General features: G+C 52.7%; 1 protein-coding gene across 1 annotated transcript in view; it reads right to left on the bottom strand.

The window, feature by feature from the left end:
- Pkd1 (polycystin 1, transient receptor potential channel interacting) overlaps nt 1–22,813 on the bottom strand; it is a 47,521-nt gene that overhangs the window by 1,423 nt on the left and 23,285 nt on the right. The window contains 34 exon segments of the mRNA XM_032912645.1: nt 66–371; nt 446–580; nt 667–957; nt 1,072–1,246; nt 1,443–1,568; nt 1,695–1,836; nt 2,186–2,298; nt 2,824–2,963; nt 3,347–3,541; nt 3,611–3,813; nt 3,891–4,009; nt 6,563–6,656; nt 6,750–6,934; nt 7,138–7,187; nt 7,295–7,408; nt 8,009–8,135; nt 8,223–8,433; nt 8,541–8,684; nt 8,760–8,930; nt 12,121–12,316; nt 12,436–12,688; nt 12,873–13,029; nt 13,323–13,943; nt 14,032–14,176; nt 14,938–15,090; nt 15,374–15,533; nt 15,603–15,816; nt 15,886–16,165; nt 16,253–16,396; nt 17,353–17,502; nt 17,682–21,304; nt 21,820–21,953; nt 22,259–22,434; nt 22,644–22,775. Coding sequence (XP_032768536.1) covers nt 66–371; nt 446–580; nt 667–957; nt 1,072–1,246; nt 1,443–1,568; nt 1,695–1,836; nt 2,186–2,298; nt 2,824–2,963; nt 3,347–3,541; nt 3,611–3,813; nt 3,891–4,009; nt 6,563–6,656; nt 6,750–6,934; nt 7,138–7,187; nt 7,295–7,408; nt 8,009–8,135; nt 8,223–8,433; nt 8,541–8,684; nt 8,760–8,930; nt 12,121–12,316; nt 12,436–12,688; nt 12,873–13,029; nt 13,323–13,943; nt 14,032–14,176; nt 14,938–15,090; nt 15,374–15,533; nt 15,603–15,816; nt 15,886–16,165; nt 16,253–16,396; nt 17,353–17,502; nt 17,682–21,304; nt 21,820–21,953; nt 22,259–22,434; nt 22,644–22,775 — 9,579 coding nt within the window.

Raw genomic sequence — 22,813 nt, 5'->3', positions numbered from 1 at the left:
CGGCTGCACCCTGGGCTCGCGAGACCCAGGGTGTGTCCCTCTCCCCCCCACTGGGCCGTACCCACCTCCTTGACCTTGCTGAAGCCCATCCAGAGCCGAAGCCTACGCAGGAAAAGCTCCACCATCTCATAGTCCTGGGGCTCCCACGCTGGGCGGTAAAGCTCCCCACGCAAGGCATGGTACCGCCAGCGCAGGAGGACAGCCCCTAACCTCAGGGCACCCCACACTCGCAGAGCCCAGAGCCCCACACACAGCAGTGGGGACAGGTACCAGGACTCAGAAGGGCACAGAGTGGGGACCCTCGCCCCAGGGCACAGTACCAGGAAGGCTCGGGCCATGCTGTAGAGAGTGTCTGCACCAGAGGAAATAAGCTACGGGAAAAAGACACAGATAAAGGCACGCCCTGGGGGAGGCCCTTCCCTGCTACCCCACAGCAGCAACCTACCAGGATGGCCATCTGTGCATAGGCCACGCCAAGCAGCACCAGGCCCAAGGTGGCTCCCATGAGCTCTGGCAGCGCCCGACACAATGTCTTGCCAAAAACAGACCACTGGCGCACAAACCGCAGCTGCTGGGCCGCCTGTGGACAGGAGGTAGTTTGTCAGCTTTCCCCAGGCCATGGAGTCCGGTCCTAGTCATGCACCAGGCTGCACCTCTTGCCCTCACCTTGACCAAAAGCAGGAAGAGAAGTGAAGCTGCCAGTCCACGAGCCACAGAGCCCAGCTGAGCCACTTGGTCAAAGCTAGTGAAGTGGTGTGGATGGTCGTGCACAAAACGGGTCCATTGGCGGTCAGCAATGCCCAGCTGGGCCAGGCGTACCAGTCCTGTGGCTGCCGTCAGCATCACCAGAAGCCACCGCACCCAGGCCTCAGGCCTTGCTGTGCGTGCACACCCCTCTCTGCGCCAGGTATGCACCTCAGCCACGGAGAAGTATAAGGCAAAGAGCAGCAAGCACACCTGGGACGGGCATGAGCAGGGTTGAGAGGAGATACATGAGGGTGTTGTCCAGTGTTCAGATCCCCGTGGGGGCATGATCAGGGTCCTCAGGAGATGTCAAGGGGAAGGGCATACCGAGGTGAGTAGTGGCAGAGACAGGCCGGTGCTGAGTCGCCGTAATGCAAATGGGCGGACACTGAAGGCAGCCAGTGCATGGCCGGCTACAGGGAACTCGAGGCGCAGTGTAACAGCAGCATGTAGCCCCACAGCAGGGCTGTAGCGGGTGAGTTCTACGAACACTGCACGGCTCCTGCATGGAGGGTGCTGTCAGCACAAGGGGCCATGTGTACAGGAGCATTGGATACAGGATGGGAAGTGGCTATGGTTTATCACCAGTTACAAAGGGGGCATAGAGGGGGCGGGGCACAGAGGACTCAGGGCTAGGCATGGGGACAGCTGGCTAGAAGTGAGGCTCAGAGGCCTGCCATTCCCCACTCAGCACCCACCTGCTGTCAAGCCAGTTGTGCAGCTGCAGGAAACCCAGCCGGGCACGGCTCTCCTCCAGACTTAGTCCTAACTCCTGTATGTAGCCCCCACTGTCATACACTGCACAGTAGCCCCAGTACCAGGCGCTGTGAAGACAGGGCAGGGTTGGAAACTCTCTAGTTTTGAGAGCAACTGATAGGCCCCGAGGGGGCCAGAAGATCCTCTGGAGAACTCCCCTTACCCCGGTGGGCCTCAGGCTCTTTTCTACTCACCCCAGCAGGTCCGGGGCAGAGTAAGCCCATGTCTCAGAGCCATTTTGCACCACACTCTGCCAGCCAATGCCATAGTCACTGGTGCTCAAACTTCCTGTGGCTGAACACATGTGCTCCGAGCTAGAAGGGTCTGGACAGAATGCTAGAAAGCAGAGGGCTGGGACTCAGGACATACTATACATAACCCAATGGGTGACTCACTGTTCAACTCGCCCCTGAGCTGTGACCTCCCCAAATCTCTTAGCCTCCCATACAGCAAACATTATGAATGTTATAAAAAAAGCAACGGAAGGGGTTGGGGATTTAGCTCAGTGGTAAAGCGCTTGCCTAGGAAGCGCAAGGCCCTGGGTTCGGTCCCCAGCTCGGAAAAAAAGAACAAAAAAAAAAAGCAACGGAGGAAAACCATCCAGTTAAGCAGAGTTCAAACTGCCCAACTGCGGTTGCTAAGGAAGCAGCAGGATGATCAGCATGGACCACCATCCCCAGCTCACCTTCCTGCAGCCGCACCTGCCGTAGCCGTGGAGGCCCCAGCTCAGGGCTAGACTGGTTCCCATGGACGTAGGGCAAGAGCACATGTGACATCCATGGCCAGAACTCATCAGACCTGAAAACAATAGTCCATCACTGAGATCAAGGCTGTCAGGGTCCAGGAAGTGCTGCTGTAGCAGCCGGAAGGGATGATGCTGGCCCGTGTTCCCTACTCTCGGACTGCTGGATTTGGGGCAGATAACTTTATCTTGATATTTTGCTGGGTACCACAGAAGACTAAGCAGTGTTCCAATTCTCTACCCACTGGGTAGCCTAGCATGTTTCTGGTTCTAACCATCAAACAGTATCTTGATCAAGGATGTCCAGTCTTTTGCTTATCTGGGCCACACAGGGGTTGTATGACATTGTGACATGTTGTTGTCTATAAAGGTCATGCTTGAGAACCGTACAACTGAGGACTCATTCATAGCTACCCAGGGTGATTTGTGGCTCATGAACTGTAGGACACCCTTGACTCTAGACACTTCCAAATGATCCCTACAGGGTAGGGTGGACCAAAGACCAAACAAAAGTGGGCCTTGGTGGGCATCGGTGCCACCTTGGCCCAGTGTATAAATGTATGTGTCCTGAATGTCCCTACCGGGTGATGGCCAGAAAGGCTTGACTGTCCAGCTCCTGCTTGATGGCACTCTGCAGGCGATAGGCGTGACCATGGCAAGAAGCATCCCCATAGTTGGCCAGCAGCGTCACCAACAAGAAAAGCATGTACACCAAGAGGCTCTGGGGACAGGGAGAGATGGCTCTGACCAGCTGATCCCATCCCACAGGGCTAGAGCAGGGTACCTTTAGTGGCGGGTGCAGGGATGGCAGGGGTGGCGGTGGGGTGTCAAGTCTGAGTTAAGGAATGGCAGCATAGTCCCACAGCCCTATGGCTAATGCTCCTCTTGGGGGAAGACACACACACAGGCCGTGAACTAAAATAAAATGGCTGTGCCCAGCACCCTCAAGGCTAGGTGTGGCAGGACCCTGAGATGTACATTAGCACAGAGAGGGGGCAGCAGGTGATGGGAGGACAGGAGGTGCAAAACCCTGACTGTCCACTGGAGGTCAGGAGCAAGGCAAACAACGGGAGCCGAGGTGGTGCTGCGGTGGCCAGGGCTTACCTTTAACATGTCATGGAGCCTCTTGACCTTGCGGGCTTCCTCCTTTGCCAAGAAGAGTGCAAAACCATGTGGGGGTCGCACCCGGGGCACACGCTCACTTACAGGCGTTACCGCGGGACTTTCTACCAGAGTGTCATCTTCATCAGGGTGTAGCCGCTTGGCTACCAGTGAGAAGTAGAGCGCTTCCAGCAGGACCTGCAGTGGCAGTGCGGTCAGCTGGCAGGCATGAGACCGGCAGCCCCTCCCCTCCAGGAGCCCTCTCACCTTAAGGGGCTCCCAGCCAAGGAATGAGGCCAGGAAGCTGGAGCTGCTTGAGAGAAGCCACATGACACTCACGCTGGGAGGGAAGCTGGCACCAATCCACCCTGAAACTGCTACAGCCACAGCTACCAAGAGTAGGCTGAGCGCATGGGCCAGCGGGGCGCACCAGGCAGGCAGCAGCCTCCTCCGAAGACCTTCCACCAGCCCTGGAGACACACAGACAACTGCATGGCTGCCAGCCCAGGAAGGCCTGGAAGGGATGTCCTGCTCTGTGTGGGTGTACCTGTCCTGGAAAGCCTTGTCACCGGGGACTGTTCCCAAGTCAGGCCCATGCTGGGTGGTCTCTTCTCCCCCATTGTCTGCAGTATCAGAGTTTCTGTTTTCTCCCCAGGAGCACTGGACCTGGGCACAGGAAGGGGCCATGAGTTTTGTGCATCCTCCAAGGAGGCAGCAGCAGTGTTCTGAGTGATACGCATCATCTAGGAACTGCTGCTTCAGCACCCTTGAGTCCTGAACCAGGCAATGTGTTGCTGGGCTGCAGGTCCTTCTTCTTGCTTTCTGTATATAAACCCACTTCCCAGGGCCAACTAAGGGACTACTAAGTCTGTATCTTGCATGTTCTGTCCTGGCATGAAGGGAGTAGCCCTTCTCCAAGCTCACGCCAGCCACACAGGACTGTGTTCTAAACCTCTCACGCACTCTCCAAGCCCTGCCCTGTAGAATGCTGCAGAGACGCATACCCTGTGTGGTTTGTGTTTTAAAAGTCAGTCTTGCCTGCACAGTGAGCTCCAATTCTGCCAATACATAGTGAGACTCTGTTTCAAAAACAAACAAACAAACAAACAAACAAACAAGAAAGCAAGGCTAAAAGGGCAGAAAGAAGACATGAGACGCCATGTTGTCTGAGGGAAACTTCCCATACTTAATGGCACTTTCTGTGTCCAAGGGCTCTGAATTACATGGTCCACACTAACTGTTCACCTTCCACTGAGCCTAATGTCTCTGGATCTGTGTGTGCCACTTAATGAGCAAGGTTTATCAAGGCAAGCACCCACAGACCAGCGAATAAATGGAAATGCTTTTTCTTTAAATTGACTTTGCTAAACATAAAAGTCATAGAGCATTTAGCTAAGAGTTTAAAAACTGAGGACATCTAATATCAGCCTTCCCATCTAATGAGGAACAGACACACTACTTCTTACTACTCTTGCTGTGGCTGTCTACAGAGGAACTGCAGAGACAAATACTGTTACGATGCACAGCGCAGAGCACCAGGTTCTCATCAGACTCAGTCAGCTGCATGAGCAAGCTGTGCCCATCAGTGTTCAATCAGTCACCAGGTACAGAGCCACTCTCAACCGAATGCCAGAGTCCTGGGGAAACCTGGCTAGCACTGCCCGCCATCCCAACTGTGAGGCTGAGATGGGGACAACTGGAGTCTGCCAGGAGACTGACTGTCCTTTTAAGCACAGAACGCAAGGTAATGTGTGGTACAGCGAGAACATGAGGGAGCCACAAAAACAGGGTCAGAGAACTACAGAGTTCGTCCAGAGACCAGAGAGCAGGTCCTAGCAACAATCCAGGCAGAAAAGGCCATGAGATGGAAGGTACAGCTGGGAACACACGAGTCCCTGCATTTGGAAAGAAGCTCAGAGAATTTGTTAAAGAATGATGGCAAAGGGTTGGGGATTTAGCTCAGTGGTAGAGCGCTTACCTAGGAAGCGCAAGGCCCTGGGTTCGGTCCCCAGCCCCGAAAAAAAAAAAAAAAAGAACCAAAAAAAAAAGAATGATGGCAAAGAGAGCCACAAAGTACAGACTCTTGTCTCAGTCACCTAGTAGGAATAGAATACCTCTGGGGGACTCAGCTCTGGGTTGACCCTGAGGAGCACAGATGTAGAAGCTTCAGGTAGGGAGCTGGGAGCCATGAGCAGTGATTCCCTAGGCCACTAGTTTCTCCAGGCCATGGTCAAGTCATTCAGAGGGGTCTCCCTCTCTACATTCTGGTACAGTTCATACATCACTAATTTCTGGTGTCTGAAATTAGGAATGAGGGCTGGAGAGATGCTTCAGTGGTTATGAGTATTGGCTGCTCTTCAGAGGTCCTGAGTTCAAATCCTAGCAGCCACAGGGTGGCTCACAACCATCTGTAATGGGATCCGATGCCCTCTTCTGGTGTGTCTGAAGACAGCTACAGTGTATGCACATACATAAAATAAATAAATAAATCTTAAAAGAAAAGAAAAAAGAAAGAAATTTAGAATGAGCCCAGTGGTGGCAGTGCATGTCTTTAATCCCAGCACTCAGGAGACAGAGGCTGGTAGACCTGTGTAAGCTCCAGGCCAGCCTGATCTACAGGGTGAGTTCCAGAACAGTTAGGGCTACACAAAGAAACACTGTTTCGAAAAACAAAAACAAACAAAAATTTTAAACAAAAATATAGATGTTGAAATAGATACAGATGAGAAAAAGAATGTATAATGCTATGTGAATTCTTGTCACTGAATCAAGAAAACCAAGAAACTTGTTAATTCTTTTTTTTTTTTGGTTCTTTTTTTCCGAGCTGGGGACCGAACCCAGGGCCTTGCGCTTCCTAGGCAAGCGCTCTACCACTGAGCCAAATCCCAAACCCCGAAACTTGTTAATTCTTAAGCACTCAAATAATCATAAGTGAAAATGAATGTTTCCATGATTTCTCAATTTTTACTCCAAAATCAAAGTTCCTTTACAGCTGTGCAGTAAGACCTTGCCTCAAAATACAAACCAAAATATCTTCCCAGACCAAGCCCCTGAGGTGTGTGCTGGTCACCTCACCATTTCTCAAATACCCCATGCCTGCAGCCAAACAACACAGGCACAGTCCAGCAGTCAGGGCCTCACCTTCCCGAGACAGGCATAGGTCTCACCTCACAGCTGCACCAAACACCCTACCTCCTTCCAACCATGCCAGCCACTCACAGGCTAGTAAGCAGGTCTCTCTCTATGAGGGCATCCTGGGTAGGGTCCGGGTTGTTGGCCCCATCAGCCAGTACCTGATGGATCAGGTCTTCGTCTAGAGAAAACAAATCATGTTGAAGTGGCATGGCACTTGGTACCTTGAATTCCCCTAGAGCTTGGAAGCCATTCCTTCCCGCCTATGACTCACCTGAGGCTGACAAGTATTTGGCAGGCAAGGAAGGGCTAACCAGAGAGGCACCATCTTCCTCTGAGCCCAACATGCAGCCAGGCCTGCCCTGGGCCAATCGCTGCAGTGTGCTGCTCATAACAGATGGGTCACTGAGCAGGTCTGGCCAACTAAGGGTGCCCTCACTGGACGGCCAGCACACCAGGCTGTGGGCAACACAGACATAGTTACATGTACCTGACCCAAGTCTAGTTATACAAGCACAAGGAGCATCACACACAGAGACACTCCAGTGATGGTACCCAGAGACTGCCAAAACAGGAAGAGGAGACACAGCCCACACCCTACCATGGCCTGCCAGGCAATGCTGACTTAGGCCAAAGCTCATAGCTTCTTCAGGCAGTCTCACCTTTTAGCATCTTCCAGAAACAAGTCATTCTTCACTTGCCCAGAAAAGGCCTGCTTGGAAGGAAAAAGCAGGTTAGTGTGGTCTGCAGCAGCAGAGATGACAGCCCAACCAGTCCTAACCAGCTCAGCCTGCCCTGAGTCCCTGGGGGAGCCTTCACCTCTGTGAGGCCAGAGAGTGTGAGGAGGGAGCTGTCTAGCACAGATGGGTCCAGGTAGCTGTCAACATCTAGGGCCTGCTGCCCTGTGGGTGTGGGGTTTTGGTCCCCAGACACCTGTGTGGAAAGAACAGTGATGTCAGTCTTCAATGGCTGCTAGAACTGGGCAGGAAGCCACTGGCCTGGCTTGTCTTTGTGATGATTCTCAATGACTGACTTGGGCTCTTTACTTGCGGTAGAGATCCTTGAAGATCCTTTGAAGATCCTTTTGGATCAAAAAACAAAAACAAAACAAGGTTTCTCTGTAGCCCTGGGTGTCCTGAAGCTTGCTCTACAGACCAGGCTGGCCTTGAACTCAAAGATCCACCTGCCTCTGTGATTATAGGTGTGTTGTGTGGCCACCTTGAGTTCTTTTTGAAGTGACTTTGGCAGTTTGTGTCTTTCTAGCAATCAACTGCTTCTTCTACGCTCCTTGGTGTATGGCTGCTCATGGGATTTGCTTCTAGCCCCGTCCTTCTCTAGAGGGACCAAGATGCACCCTCTAGTTCACACTTTGGTAATTTGAATCTCTTCCCTTTAGTCGATCAGCTGATGGCTGATCAGTTCTGTCTACCCTTTCAAAGAAATCATTTTGGTTTCTGGACTTTCTTCTCTGGCTGCCACCAACAATACAAAGCACAGGTGACCTCAGAGTGCTGAGGCCCTGACTCAGCCCACCTTACTCCGGGACATCCGGAAGAGGAACAGGACAGCCAGGTAGACAGGGTAGACTACAACACTGGACACAAGGCCAATGGCAACTGTGTCGACACTTGGTGACATCAGACTGGACACGGGCCCCATGCTGAGGTGAGAGAGAAAAGAATGAATGAGTTAGAGAGAAGAGTAGGAGGAAGTCAGCCAGGGGACCACCAAACCTCACAAGACCTACCTGTAGGTGGTATCTCCCACGACTCCATACCACACAGCATTGGCAGCCAGGAAGAGGCAGAGGAGGAGGACACAGCAGGTAACCCTCTGGACTCTAGTAAAGCGGCTACGGGGTGGCCTGTCCCATATGGAGAGCCAGATGTGCTTGTCAAAGAAGCCTCTCTGGAGTTCAGCCACCAGGAGCCGCTGAAACTGCCACAAGGCAGCTTCATCTGGGAAGATTTAGGAGGGTTACAGCAGGGAAGCAGTGAACCGCCCGTCACTGTGTCACTGTCATGCCCCTCTGCCCTGTCTCCGCCCCGGCAGGTGGTGGCCTTACTTGCTGCAAGCACCTCCTTCTCCACGAGGCCCCCGTTGGCCTCAGTCTCCACAGACAGCCAGTCATTGACCAAAAAGAAGGTGCTGCGGGCGCTCTGCAGATCCCGGACGATGATGTGCTGCAGGAACCAGGCAGGGCTGAGTCCTGTGGAGAAAAGCACCTCAGTGAGGACTGAAGCAGGCTGGGGGATGCAGGGGTGGCACCAGATGTCACCCAGACCTTTGTTGTCATGCCACACTCGGATCTTCCAAACGCTGCCCAGGCTCTGCGGGGTGGCAATCTGGAAGATGTCCAGGCTGTTTCGATGAAAGGCTCTATCCCCATCTAAGTGTCGGTGACCACTACGGTTGTCCTCTCCGTACAACATGATGCCGACGTGAGCCGTGGTACCTAAAAAGCAGAGAACTCTGGTGTGCTACTCATTCTATACAAAACGTGTATGGGTCATCCTGTTTGCCAAGAAAACAGGCAGCCCTTAGCTTTAAACAGGTTTTAAAATTTTTACTTTTATAGTAATGCAGATTGAACCCAAGGCTCTGTACTACAGGCAATGCCCTTTCTCAGAGGTCCATCCCTAGCTATTTTAAAAACATTTTATTTAAATACAGAATTTGACTAAGTTGCCCAAACAAGCCTGAATTTGTGATCCCTCTGCCTCAGCCTCCCAAGTAGCTGGGATTACAGGTCTACACCACCAGGTCCAGCATGCATAGTTCAAACAGACACAAATCTCAATTTCCTAAATTTGTTAACAAACACCAAACACACAGCAGCATGGCTTCCAGCAGCCAGGACTATAGACCTCGCCAGTCTATCAAGTGATAGGATACACATCATAGCAGTAACCAGGCCTTCTCACACTTCAGTCACACAGACTCCCGCTAGGGAGTCTCCTTTTCTCTACAGATGAACCCAACTTTTAACCCTGGGCACTCAGAAGAGAAAACCAGTAGCAACAATGAAGCATGGCATGGCAAAGAAATAAGCTGGCAGGGTTGGGGTGCCCAGGGCACAGCGGGTTCAGCAGCAGGAAGTCCTGAGTCCAGCTCAAGCGCGTGCATACACACACACACACACACACACACACACACACACACACACACACAAGCCATGAGTGAAAATCCAACACAGGAAATAAAATTAGAATAAAAAATAAACAAAGTTGTTGGAGTAAAAGCTCTTGCATTGGACTTTATCAGAAAAGAGACTTTCCAAGTAAACAATGGAAGTTGTCAAGAGTGGTGTTTCAGTAAAAGGTTGGTAACGCTTCCCAAAGAGCTCTCAGGGACAAATCATCTCATTCACAGCAAACAGAAAATGTTGAAAGTCAATCTGGACTTGAACTGTGTCACTTGACAGAGCCTACTCTTTGCCTCCGAAGTCACTGCAGAAGCTGCGCTCACAATATTTGAAGATTGCAAAAGCAAGCCAGGTGCCTTCTCTTCCAGGGTGTGTCTGTGTCTGTGTCTTTGGAATAGGGCCTCACTATGAAGCCCAACCTTGTGAACTTTCCCCCTAAGACTGGTCTCTGTATCCCTGGCTGTCCCAGAACTTGCTCTGCAGACCAGGCAGCCTCAAACTCAGAGATCTACCTGCTTCTGTGTCCCAAGTGCTGGGATTGAAGTGCACCACCACTGTCCAGCCAGGAGTGTGAATTGTAAGTGAAATACTGGGGAAATATTAATATCCTTAATAGCTTTGATTCAAAACAAAACCAAACAACTTATACACAAAAATCCAGGGTCGGCCCATTCATCATCAGAGCGGCTTCCCCAGCAGCTGACGGGAGCAGACACAGAGACCCACAGCCAGACATTAGGCAGAGCTCAGGAAACCCTGAGGAGGAAGAGGAGGAGGAGGAAGGACTTAGGAGGAGGAGGAAGGACTTAGGAGGCGGAGGAGCAGAGAAACAGGAGAACACAGCCCACAGAATCACCTGAGTAGGGCTCACAGGGGCTCACAGAGACGGAAGCAGCAAGCACAGGACCTGCGTGGTCTGCACAGGCATCTGCCTATGCTGTGGTTGCTTAACTTGGGGTTTTTGTGGGACTCCTAGCAGTGGGAGTGGGGTTCTGTCTCTGACTCTTCTGCCTGCTCTTAGGACCCCTTTCCTCCCACTAGGATGTCTCACCCAGCCATGATATGAGGTGTGCCTTGTCCTACTGCATCTTATACCATGTTCAGCTGATATGCTTGGCAGGCTGGCTTTTTTCTGACAGGAAATGGAGGAACAGTGGATGTGAGGGAGAGGGTAGGTGGAGGGACAACTGGGAGGAGTGGAGGAGTGGAGGGAAGGGAGGCTGCAGTCCGGATGTATTGTACAAGAGAAGAAAAAAGCAAAACCCTACTTATTTTGGGAGGCATTTGTGTGTCGGCTTACTTATGGCGGTCAGAGGGTAACTTGCAGGATGGTTCTTTCCATCATGTGGAGCCCAGAAAGTGAGCCCAGTTTTGGTGCACAATGCATTTTCAATGCATTACAATGCATTACAATGCATTTCTTTCAGTCTACCCAAACAGTGAGCTTTTACTTAGCATTATTTTTTAAACTTTTCTTTTCCAAAATTTTGAGGCAGGATCTTACTATGTAACTCTGGCTGGACTGAAACTTGCTATATAGATCAGGCTGGTCTCAAATTTATAGAGTCCCATCTGCCTCTGTCTCCTGTCTGCTGGGATTAAAGGCATGTGGCACCATACCCAGCTAAATACTTTGATTTGAATTTTTTGTTTTGTTTATTTTTGAGACAGGGTTTCTCTGTAGCCCTGGTGTCCTGGAACTCACTCTGTAGACCAGGCTGGCCTCGAACTCAGAGATCCTCCTGCCTCTGCCTCCTGAGTGCTGAGATTAAAGGGGTGTGCCACCACTGGCAGCTAGCACCTTGGGTGTTTTGTTTTGTTTTGTTACTGCATTTTACTTCACTTGTACAAGCTACAGTGCACATGTGAAGGTCAGAGAATTAACCATAGGGTCTGTTCTCTTTTGTCAGCTTATGGAGCCTAGGAATCAAACTCGGGTTGCCAGGTGCCTTCGCCTGCTGAGCCATCTCTGCAGCCCCACAGTGAGCGCTAGTGTTAATAATGAGCATCAGCTGGCACGGCCTTACTCGCAGCACTCACTCCAACCACAGCAGAGATCTGTGAGGACAGCCTGTCTGCACAGGGAGCCCGCCCCCGCCCAACCATAGAGAGGAGACATGCAGGCAGGGCTGCAGCTGCAGCAGTGCGGGCTGAACTCGTGTGCGGCTGCTCTGCAGCGTGAGGAGCACTTTCGTGGCTTCTGGACCTGCTGTCTTTCCAGGAAAGACAGATGAATGTAAGTTTTCCTTCGCATTTGTGAGTGCTGTGGATGAAGCCCAGGGCCTTGCACATCCTAGGTCACTGTTCTGTCACTGAGCTATACCCACAATTTGTATTTGTTGTTTTCTCATCTCTAAGATCTGTCCTTATTTACTTGAGTACTGAGCACTTGTTTTGTGACACCAGTCTCCATAATCATGACAGGGTCCAGGATCAAGGCTGGAGGGTCTAGACCAGGGTTGACTCCATGTCCCCATGCAACCACCACCCCTCTCCTTACCTGAACCTCGGCTCCAGCCGGTCTTAACAAGTATTTCATATTTGAAGCGGCCCCCCTTCCCACAGAATGGGATGACACGGACCCGGCTAACATCCAGCTGGTCTAGCTTGCGCAGAATCATAGCCATGATCACATAGGTCACCAGGCATATGACACACGTCAGGAGGACAATGTAGTTAATGCTTACAGATGGTTCCTGGGAAGAGAGAGTCATCAGGTACAGGTTGCTTCAGCTCATGCTCCTCTGGTTTCTAAGGATAGAATCAGGAGGCCCTCTCAATATGAGAAGGGTCCAGGAGCAGGGGCATTACTCACAGGGAAGATGAACTGGACACGGCTGGGAGGCACAAAAAGGCTGGCACCAAAGGCAGTGAGGTGTCGAGTGAGGCAGACAGCCTGGCTGGGTGAGGTCTCCTCCAGGGGCACAATGCCCTCGGTTCTCCACATCATAGCCTCCTCACTGAAGTACTGGCACAGGGATGTATAGAGGCCCACAGACACCTCCAGTGCAGACCAGTGGAAGTGGCTGGTCAAGTTCAGGTAGTAACTCCTGCCCAAGGTCCCTGTGCTGCAAGGGACAGAGCAGTGTCACAGCCAGACTGATTGCCAGATGCCATGGCCAGCCTTCCCGTTGCCCTGGTTCCATAAGGTCCACACACCCAGGGCTAATGTGGGCCAAGTCACATTCACCCTCTGCCACCTCCTTGCACTCTCCCCCGCCCATTGCTGTGGTTCTGGTGGGAGGCACTCACCCTGGGGCAATGAAGAAGGTGTAGGGCCTGTGATCAGCTCCCTCCAGCACCTCCAGGCTGATCCTCCTACTAGCCGAGCAGTTGTACTCGTTGGGCTGGGACACCGAGTGCAAGTACACAGCCAAATAGGGCTCATGCTCCTCTGACAGATATCGCGCTGGAGGCAATGTACACAGTATCAGACAGCCACCAAATTACCCTGAGGATACCCTACAAGTTGTTGCCATGGGGCTTAAGGGCCAGCTAGGCAGAGGACTACAGGAAAGTCCACGTGGAAGTCACACATGCTTCTCTGTGGCACAGGCATGTGGGATTCATGGAAAGGAAACTGAGTATTAGCTGAACCCCAGGACCAGTGACTGCAAACTGAATGCTGCCTGCACAGATACCCCTCCCCAGGACAAGGACGAAGAAAGGCAGGCAGGTCATGTGCCCACCCCTGACACTCACCGTTAAGCACTGTGTAAGTGATCCTGAGGTGCAGCCCAGCTTGAGGGTTGCTGTTGTCTGCAGTGACCACAGCACTGACTGAGGCCCGGGGCTGTACAATGGTAGAGCCCACAGGACTGTGGGAACTCTGGGCAGCCTGGTCTGAGTTGTTTGGCACCTTCACTGTGATGGCGCGCTCTGCAGCCAACTGCTCAATAGGGATCTGTGTGCCAGTCTGCGTCTGGAATGCCATAGATGCCACTTTGGTGGAGACAGTGTAGTTGCTGATGTAGCCAAAGGGAAAGGGGTTAGAGTCCACAAGGAGGATGAGCTGTACCACATCACTGAGGTCTGACAGGGCCCCGCTGAAGGCTTCGGGGATGGAGAAGTGGCAGCTGGGCCCCCAGGCTTTGCCATAGCACAGAAGGCTGAGTGGGTCTGCGCGCTTGCCCAGGGCCACAATCTCCTCGCCCGCAAGAGTCAGAGGCTCCTCATTGAGCACTCGGGAACGCATGAGGATACACATGAGGGCCGATGAGAGGTTGTAGGCCTTGGATGCCACCATCAGGGAGGGTGGCTCTGCCCCCAGCTCCAAGGGCTGTGGGCCCTGCATGTCCAAGCTGGCCAGATGGATGAGGTCACCTGGGACAGGCAAAGGAAGTAAGGATGTTAAGAAGAGGTGGTAAGAGCTGGAGGGGAGGTCAGGAGGGAGGAGGGGCAGCTCGTGCACCTGTGATATTGAGAATGCTGTCAGCAATGGTGGTGGGTGTCAAGGTGCCCTCAGTGGTTTCAGCTTGCAGGATACGCATCATGCCCTCCAGCTTCTGCAGCATCTTCTTTAGGCATGAGCGGCACATGAGCTCCCTGCTGGACACCTGCAAGGAATTCAGCACAGCATCTAGATCCATCCACAGGGTGCAGACTCATGACATCCATGGGTTCCACCCCCACATAACCGAATGACTCTGCCCCATCATAGTGGTTGAGATTCAAGGCAGCTTCCTGCCTCTAATCCTGCACTGAGCATCTGCCTGGGTGGAAATCTTCTAGGCTTTTCCTGCTAAGACTTCTATGGTTCCTCCCAACTCCAAGATGAAGCCAAGTTCTTCCTGTGGCCTATATACTGCTCGCCCCAACTATCTGTTCCATAGCTAAGTCAAGGCAGATGTCAAGGGCCTGGATAAGCTCATATCTAGATCTACTCAAAGGTATAGAAAGCCACATGCTGACAGTGACCTCTACACAGAGCTCTCTCAATCTTTGTCCTCTGAGGACTTGACTGTTGTCATGGCCCCTGCCTTTCCCATCAGATATGGCCCACTTGGCTCACAAATCTACAGCTTGGAAAATTTATACCTCATAGGTTAGTAAGGCCATGTCAGGTAAGCCTAGTTAAGTGGGGCATGACGACAGGCCTAATGAGAAGGCACACATGCCTGGACTACCTTTTCTATCAGGGGATACCCTAAAGTTATCAGGAGAGCATGTGAGCTCATACCGGAAGACAGCAGTGAGGATGCAGAAAACTGGCACAGGCTAGGAAGAACACCTAGTCTCGGAGCCCTTAAGCTGCACGTACGTGTACTCATGCACACAGGGCTGCACATGGTATAGAGGGCTGCATTATCTGTCTTACCATGCACTGGGCTAATGCAGCAGTGATCTGCTGGATGTCATCCACAGTGTTAACCCGCAGGGAGATCAGAGTCTCTGTGATGTTCTTACGCATTTGGGCTCGCAGCTGCTGCTCAAGGTTGGGCTCTGACACCATATCTGGGGCCTGCTCATACTGGAGGAGGCAGGGAACATAGGAGAACCATGAGAGGAAGGCAGGCCTCCCTGTAATATCTGGGAATCTAGAGTACATTTATGAGGTGTGAGCAAGGATTTAAAGACCACAGTCAGGGGTTTCAGGTCACGAGTTCTGTGGGTAAGGTGACCTTAGTAAGGGCCCAGTATGTCGTAGCGACTGAAGATAGGACTTGGCATTCCAAACCATTAGGCAACTTTACTGGTTTGAACCCAATTATGGAGCACGTGTGTGGGATCCTTTCCAGTCTGCACGCACTGACCTCGTTGAGCACAGTAATGAGAGCTAAAGAGTACTCGATGACGTGCTGAGGGTCAGCCTGCCTCAGGAGCCCAGGCAGCACACTGGCAGTCAGGCTGTGCAGCCAAGGTATGAGATCTGCAGGATTTCCACTGGGTTCTGGTAGGACAATGGTCAGAGACCTGGAGAGTGGAAGTAGACGGTAAGCAGTTGGCGGTCCACTTGTGTTCCCTCCCCAGGGTTCAGCTCACCTGTTGAGTGCAACAACAGAAGCACCCAGCTGGTCTTCCACAACCACAGTCAGGCTCACCACAAAAAGGGGCTGGAATCCAGGGGGCAAGACAGCCCCATAGGTGGAGAGACTACCCTTATAGATGCAGAAATCCTCGCAGTAGTTCTGACGACAGCGTTTCAGCCACAGGGCATATACCAGTGGGGCTCCCCCATCTTCTGCGTCACGCCAGCCTATGGACAACAGCATCAATACAGAGTCCAGGCCCATAGCAACAGCATCTCCAGGTAATCCACACTCACCTGTGCATTCGAAGTGAACCTTAGTGGTGAGGCCACGCACAGATTCCAATGGGAATAGGCGGCAGGAGCCTCCAAGTGGGGGGCGATTGGGCAAGAGGCGGATTGAGGCACAGCCCTCTTCTTCCCCCGAGTGGCCCAGCACAGTGAGTGTGAAGATGTAGCCCTCCCCATCATGCAGTGCACCCGGCCGCACTACCAGGTGCATGCCGGTGCTGCCCGTGGATGTTGTATTCTCATTCAGCATCAGAGTCTTGTTGCTGAAGGTGCGAGCTGCCCAGCGCTGCATGGTGGAAGCATGGAGGGCACGGTGAGCGTGGTGTTCTGGATGCCTTCCCAGGACATTTGCCATCTAACAATGGCTACTCACCCCTTGCTTGGAGCCGCTGCTGCAGTTGTGGCAGTGACCCTCCAAGTACACATAGGAACTGCGGCTCACTTCATACACTGCTTGTGCCTTGCAGGACACACACTCAAGGGACACAATGGGTACCCGCCCACTTCGGATCAGCACCTGGAAGGGACAAGCCTGTCATAGGAGGCTCCACACTCTGTGGAAGCCGTGGAAGCTTCCTGGACCAGGTCACTCGGGTTTGGCCTAAATTCTAGGTTGTACCTCTGGGCTGGAGTGAGGTAAGTGAGCTAACGAGCAAAATGCAGAAACGCAAGTGAGTGCGTCAGTCCAGGGCCTCGCTGGCCTGGCAGTAGACGCATGGGCACCCACCAACAGAGACAAAACATCCAGGAAGTGAAGGTTAGTTATTTTTTGCATAGCTCTGTTCCAGAGATAGTAGTTGACCTGAGTGAGGCCTAGAATAGCTCAGGCAGGCAGAACCTACTGAGTGTCCTCTTCCTCAGAAGACTTTACTAGGTAGGTGGCCTGAGAAGGCTTAGTGCTGGGGAAGGAAAGACAATCCCCTTCCGGGGCATTAGAATTGCCCAGTACCCACACACACACTGGCAGGACTCACCAGCCTATAACATGGGACACCCAAGGAAGAAGTTTGAAAGCATGAACTGGCTCACTGCCCCCAGAAGCAAGGCCAAGTTAGGTGGACAGTTGGTGCTGCCTAGGTAGGCAAAGGTCTTGCTTTCTCACTACTTGCCTTTCATGCTGGTAGCATAAAGTTCATTTTTTACAAACCAGGGTGCTTGTATGACTTAAGATTTTGTTTTGGTTTTTAGATACAGGTTATCATTGTGTTGGTGAAATCAGAACTCCCAGTCTTCCTGCCTCTGCTCTCAAAGTGCTGGGATTACATAAGTGCCACCATGTCAACCTGTCCTCTCAAATTTCACACTACTAAGCTGCTGTGTCCTGGATTTTCAGATAGAAGCAATGCTGAGTTTGATCATTTATCAAAATCAGCACTAGGAGCTGAACTCACAGCCACAGGGGATACTACAGCTAGGAATGAAAAACACCAGGTTGAAACTGAGGACACACTGGGAGGGTGGGGTGCAACCCACCGTCTGGTTGGTGGCTTCTTCCTTCCGGCCTGCTTTCCACACTATGAGGTTGAAGGTATATTCTACACCAGTTTCTAGGCGCTCCAGAGGGATGGTGACCACACTGCTCCCACGGGGCCCAAAGTTCAGAACACAGCCACCTGTCTCACTCTGTGACAGCAAATAAGGAAAATGAGGTACAAGATCGTTAACCATCCTCAAAGCAGAACCTCGCTTAGAAAACCTCTTTTTATGCTGGGTCTAAGACCCACACCAGGAATAAGGCAAGTGCTAGGCACTTAGTAGACATGAGGCAGGGGAACCCATCACCCTAAGTCCCTGGGGCTGACCTGTGTTGAAGCCACGCAGGCCCAATGGAAGTTGAGTGGTGTCTGGTCACCATCCTCCAGATTAGGGTCATAGGACTTGCTCCCATCCAGCACCAGGTCCTGTGTGTCTGACCATACCCGGTATGAGCCACCTTCAATGATGGGTACCAGACGCTCAGCAGCTACTGTCACGTTGGCCTGGATGCTCCGTGCCAATGGTGTGTCCCCAAATGAAACCACAAACACAAAGCAGTAGTGGCCCACGGGCAGTGCCAGCCGTGGCACCACCAGTTGGGGCCGGCTCACATCTACACCAGGCAGTACCATTTGAGTCATACGCCCTGGCCGTTGGCAACTGGTGGTACGATATACCTCCCATCGATACTCGGTCTGGTAGGAGACACAGTTGCGTAGATCAACATGGGCCTCCAAGTAGTTGCGCTGGGAACGCCGCATCAGCACCTGGAGAGGCAGTGCTACCTCCACTTCAGGCTCCCTGCAGGCCAGCACCTGCACAGTCACTGTGGCCTGTGCCACAAAAAAACTCACTAGGTTCGTAGCGTTCACCTCTACACGGTAGTCCCCAGGATGCAGGTAGTAGTGGTCAGCCCAGGATTCCTCTGTTTCCTGTACTGGAGTCCCATCCCCAAAGTCCCAGTGGTAGGTTACACGCCGGGGACTGGGACTTGTAGCAGCCTCAAACCTGGCTGAGCGGTTGGTGAAGCAGCGGCCACTTTGAAGTGTTACATACTGGATGATATCCTGGACTTCTACCATGAGCGTGAGGTTCACACCACCCAGTTCATTGAAGGCACGCACATGGATCTCCAGTATCCCTGCAGCCACAGGTGTGTAGGTGACATCACGGCCAGATAAAATGACCAAAGAGTCACCCTGAACCTTTTGCAAGGAGAAATACCAGGCATAGGCAACTCGGGAACCCCGCTGCACCCGAGCTGTGAAGTTCTTTTCAGTGCCCGTGGCCATGCCCGGCTCACAGCAGTTGGGTACCTGCAGTCCAACAATAGCCTCCAACACTAAGATGCGAACCTGTGCCTGGGCACGGCTCACGTGGTTCTCAGCCTGCACGCTCACCATATGGTCTCCAACGCGAAAGAAGCTGTGGGAGAAGTGGAGACTAGGGAGCACTTCAGGGATAGACCCGCCAACCTGAAGTCGGAAAGTAACAGCAGAGCCAGCTGCCAGCAAGATTTGAAAGTGGACTGGCTGCCCAGGCGCCACCACCTTGCTGCTGGCCCACAGCACCAGGTTCATGATGGGCTCCTCTACTGTGAGGTTGTACATGGCTGAGACCCAACTGACTGCATTGGAAGCATTAAGCCACAGAGAGAAGTGGCCGGCAGCAGGGAAGCGCACAGCAATGTACTGGCTGTACTTACTACCACCTGGCAAGGTCCAGCACCAAGTTACATTGGTGCCTTCAGCCAGCTGACCCCAGAAGGGTACAGTGGAGCCAGCTGCCACAAAGATGCTATCTGTCTCACTGGTTCTGATGCTCAGGCCGCCCACAGGCACCTGTACGGCCACTTCAATTGTGGCATTGACTGAGCCCAACTGGTTCTCGGCTGTGACTCTGACCAAGTGCAGGCCAGGTGCAGCAAAGGTATGGGTGGTGGATGGCGTGGAGGTCTCCCTACTCAGCCCTTCCTCCAGGTACCAAGTGTAAACAACGCCACTGCCACCAGCCAATTGAGCACCCAGGGTGAGGCTCGTGTTGACAGCAGCCGGATTGGGGGCTGCAGATAAGATCAGACTCTCCACAGGCTCCACAAAGTCTACAGTACGGTTGGCTGAGGCACTGCCCAACATGTTAGTAGCTCTGAGATGGACAGAGTAGGTGCTAGCTTTGAGTGCAGTGAGAGAAAAGCTCTTGCCACTGCCGATGAGGGTGGGGCCACCATCCTGCTGGGCTGTCCAGCTATAGGAGATGTTGGTGCCATCCCTAACTGCAGCCTGCAGCTGCAGTGTGTAGTTGGTAGGGAAGCAGCAGCCACCATCACCCCCCACCACCTGCAGCCCCTCGATGAGCTGCAGAACATAGATGAAGATGCTGTCCTGGGCAGAACCCACCTCATTCTCAGCTGTGACAATAATATTGAAGGTTCCCACAGAGCGGAAGGTGTAGGAAATGGTGGGGCCACCTGGAATGGGTGTGCATCTGTCACAGAGCACCCAGGAGTAATGCACATCACTGCCCACCTCCAACAAGGTACTAAAGCTCACACTGCCATTCAGAGGCACCACTGTGCGGCTGGCGTTGATGGTGAGGCCCCGCACACGCTGCTTTACGGTGATGTTGAGTTGGGCCTCACTACGGCTCACCTCGTTCCAGCCAGACACCCTGACAGTGAAGTCACCAGTGCTGCTGTAGATATGGGTGACCTCAGGGCCCTCGTGCTGCCTGCCATCTCCAAGTTCCCATAGGTAGGCAGCAGGGCTCCCGTTGCCCATGGCTGAGAACAGATAAGGCTGCTGCAGCTCTAACACATGGGAGCCGTTGATCCTGATGCCAGTGATTGACACGGGCTCCTGTACGTCCACAAAAGCCGAGTCATTGGTAGAAGAGATGTTGTTGGACACAGTGACTATCACCAAGTAGGAGCCTGGTTCTCGGTAGATAAGTGTCACTTCAGAGCCCCCAGTCTGGGTGTGGATACTGTCTTCAGTGCCAAAGTCCCAGGTATATCGGTACGGGAATGGGGGCCAAGGATAGGCAACTAGCCAGGCTTCATCCCCCAGCTTCACAACCTGCCTCTCAGGCTGCAGGGTGACATTACGTATCTCAGGTTCCACACAGATGCTGGTAAAATAATGTGCCTTGTTCACATGACTTGACAAAACCAAGGCCAGTGGGAATATGCCACTCCGAGTGAAGTTATGTGTCACTGATGGATGCCCATGGACAGTCACATTGGAGGAGCCATCCCCAAAAGTCCAATCAAAGAGGTAATGGGCAGGGTCCCCAGTGACATGAGCCATGATCTGGGCACTGGGCTGTGTGGGGATGCAGGTCGAGGGCTCTATGCGTAACACCTCCAGGACAAACACTTGCACATGCAGGCTCTGGGACAAGTGGCCAGCAGGGCTGGCTGCTCCTACTGTCACTGTGAAGTTCTGGGCCCGCAGGTATACATGTTCTACTGTAGCCTCAGGGCCTGTGAATACTGTGCCATCTCCCATGTCAAATGTCCACGTGATGTTGTCACCTGACTCCACAGAAGCATTGACTACCATGGGGGCTCCCTGCTCCACAGATTGGTTCAAATACACAGTCAGGCCATGTAACTCCTGGAAGACACAGATGTCTACATGTGCTGCCACACTGCTCACTGTGTTGTTAACCTCCAAGCTGATTCTGTAAGTGCCCGTCATGCTGTAGGTGTGGTTGAGTACTGGCTGGCTCTGTATTAAGACAGGTGAGCCATCCCCAAAGTCCCACGTATACAGGACACCATCAGCTGAGGGCAGGGGGTATGGGAAAAAGGTGATGGGTTGGCCGGCCACCAGGACGTTGCTGCTCATGCCAATAGTCACATTGGGAAGAACAGTGCGCACGCTCACTGGCACCTGCTGCGTCAGATTCTCATAGGTGTTGGACACAGTGACGGTCAGGTTGTACTCACCTGTGGAGACAGCACCAGTGAGACTTCACTCACAGAACCTCTACCAAGCACCTGTTACTGCATGGAGACAGTGTTCACACCCAAGCCATGTACGGGGCAGAGCACCCAAGAGTCCATAATGAGCAAGAAAATGGATAGAACCATTTCTGAGCACAACTGCATAAGGGTGAACATGGATTCAAATGCCAGCAGAAGCAGGAGTGAGAACATGGCATGAGTATCACATGCCAAGTAGGGAGTGGGGCTGCTACAGTGTGCAGCCTCGGGTGGCTTTACAATAATTAAACAGTGACCCCGTCTTACTCTCCCCAAAAGGCTAAAAGCTGGAGACTAGAGGACCCTGTTCCTGGAAAATGTAAAGCTTCAGGGACCCTGTCAACCCCGAATCCTTGACATGTAGGTGCCCCTCCTTTACCCAACCCAGGCTGGATCAAAGTGAGAGTGATATGGGCTGTCATACCCAAAGGTAGGCTGTCCAAGCTCAGAACTTGAAAGGCAACGGCCCCACCCCTCACCTGGGGTAGTGTAAATATGCGTGGTATTGTGTTCCACCAGCACCTGGGCCACTGTGGGATCTGGGACCTGGAAGGACTCGTCGTATGGAGGCTTGAACTGGCGAAGTACCTGTTCCCCATCCCCAAAGTTCCACCTGCCAGGGCATCAGGTAGACAGTGAGCAAGCAAGATAAGCAGACAGAGCGCCCCAGTTCTAAATGAACATCTACAATCACTTTCCTGGTTCATGGGTTCAAGGTACTACATTGGCTCTACTATACCAAGACCTCTGGCCCTCACATTGTCCTACCCACTAGTACTCCCAATAGAGAAGGAAATTGCAGCTCTTGAGCCAGGATTCCAGGGTAAATGCTAGGGACTGAAATAAGAACCGGATGCCATCCCCAACCCAGGCCCCGTTAGATAGCCACACCCCCTCTCTAGGCCCAGAGGCACTCACAGAAAAGCCACCTCCATAGCGGAATCCACCAGCACACCACCTGTCAGTGCCAGTGTAGCATTGGGGGGTAACACAGCCGGCACTGCAGATACCCACAGCCCATGCATCTTGTTCATCCGCTCCACAGTGACATTGTAGTTCACGGTGATGTTGCTCACATGGTTAGAGGCTGTCAGCTGAGGAGACAGGCATCAGTGGGTATGGCCCAGAGGCAGCAAGGACAGACCAATGGGTGAAAGGCCTTGAGCCCCGACTCAGCAGCCTCCCCACACTCACCCACAGCTGCAGCAGGGTCCTCAGGGGCAAAGCAAAGCAGAACAGAAGGCAAAAGTGAGCACCCAGATATCCCAGGACCCCATGCCTCCCTTCACTAGCCCCTGCCTACCGAGAGTTTGAAGACAGCAGCAGTCTGGTATATTACATTGAAGACAGTGTTGTGGAAAGTCAGGGACTGTTTATCATCAATGGTCCACCGGAAGGCCACATCCGAGCCAGCCTCCACCATGGGGCTGTACCGCTAGGGAAAGGACATGACATTGGCCAAAGCTGATTTTT

The sequence above is a fragment of the Rattus rattus genome, chromosome 9 (assembly GCF_011064425.1).
Source record: "Rattus rattus isolate New Zealand chromosome 9, Rrattus_CSIRO_v1, whole genome shotgun sequence".
Classification (NCBI taxonomy): Eukaryota; Metazoa; Chordata; class Mammalia; order Rodentia; family Muridae; genus Rattus; species Rattus rattus.
This window is presented reverse-complemented; position numbering and strand designations above follow the sequence as displayed.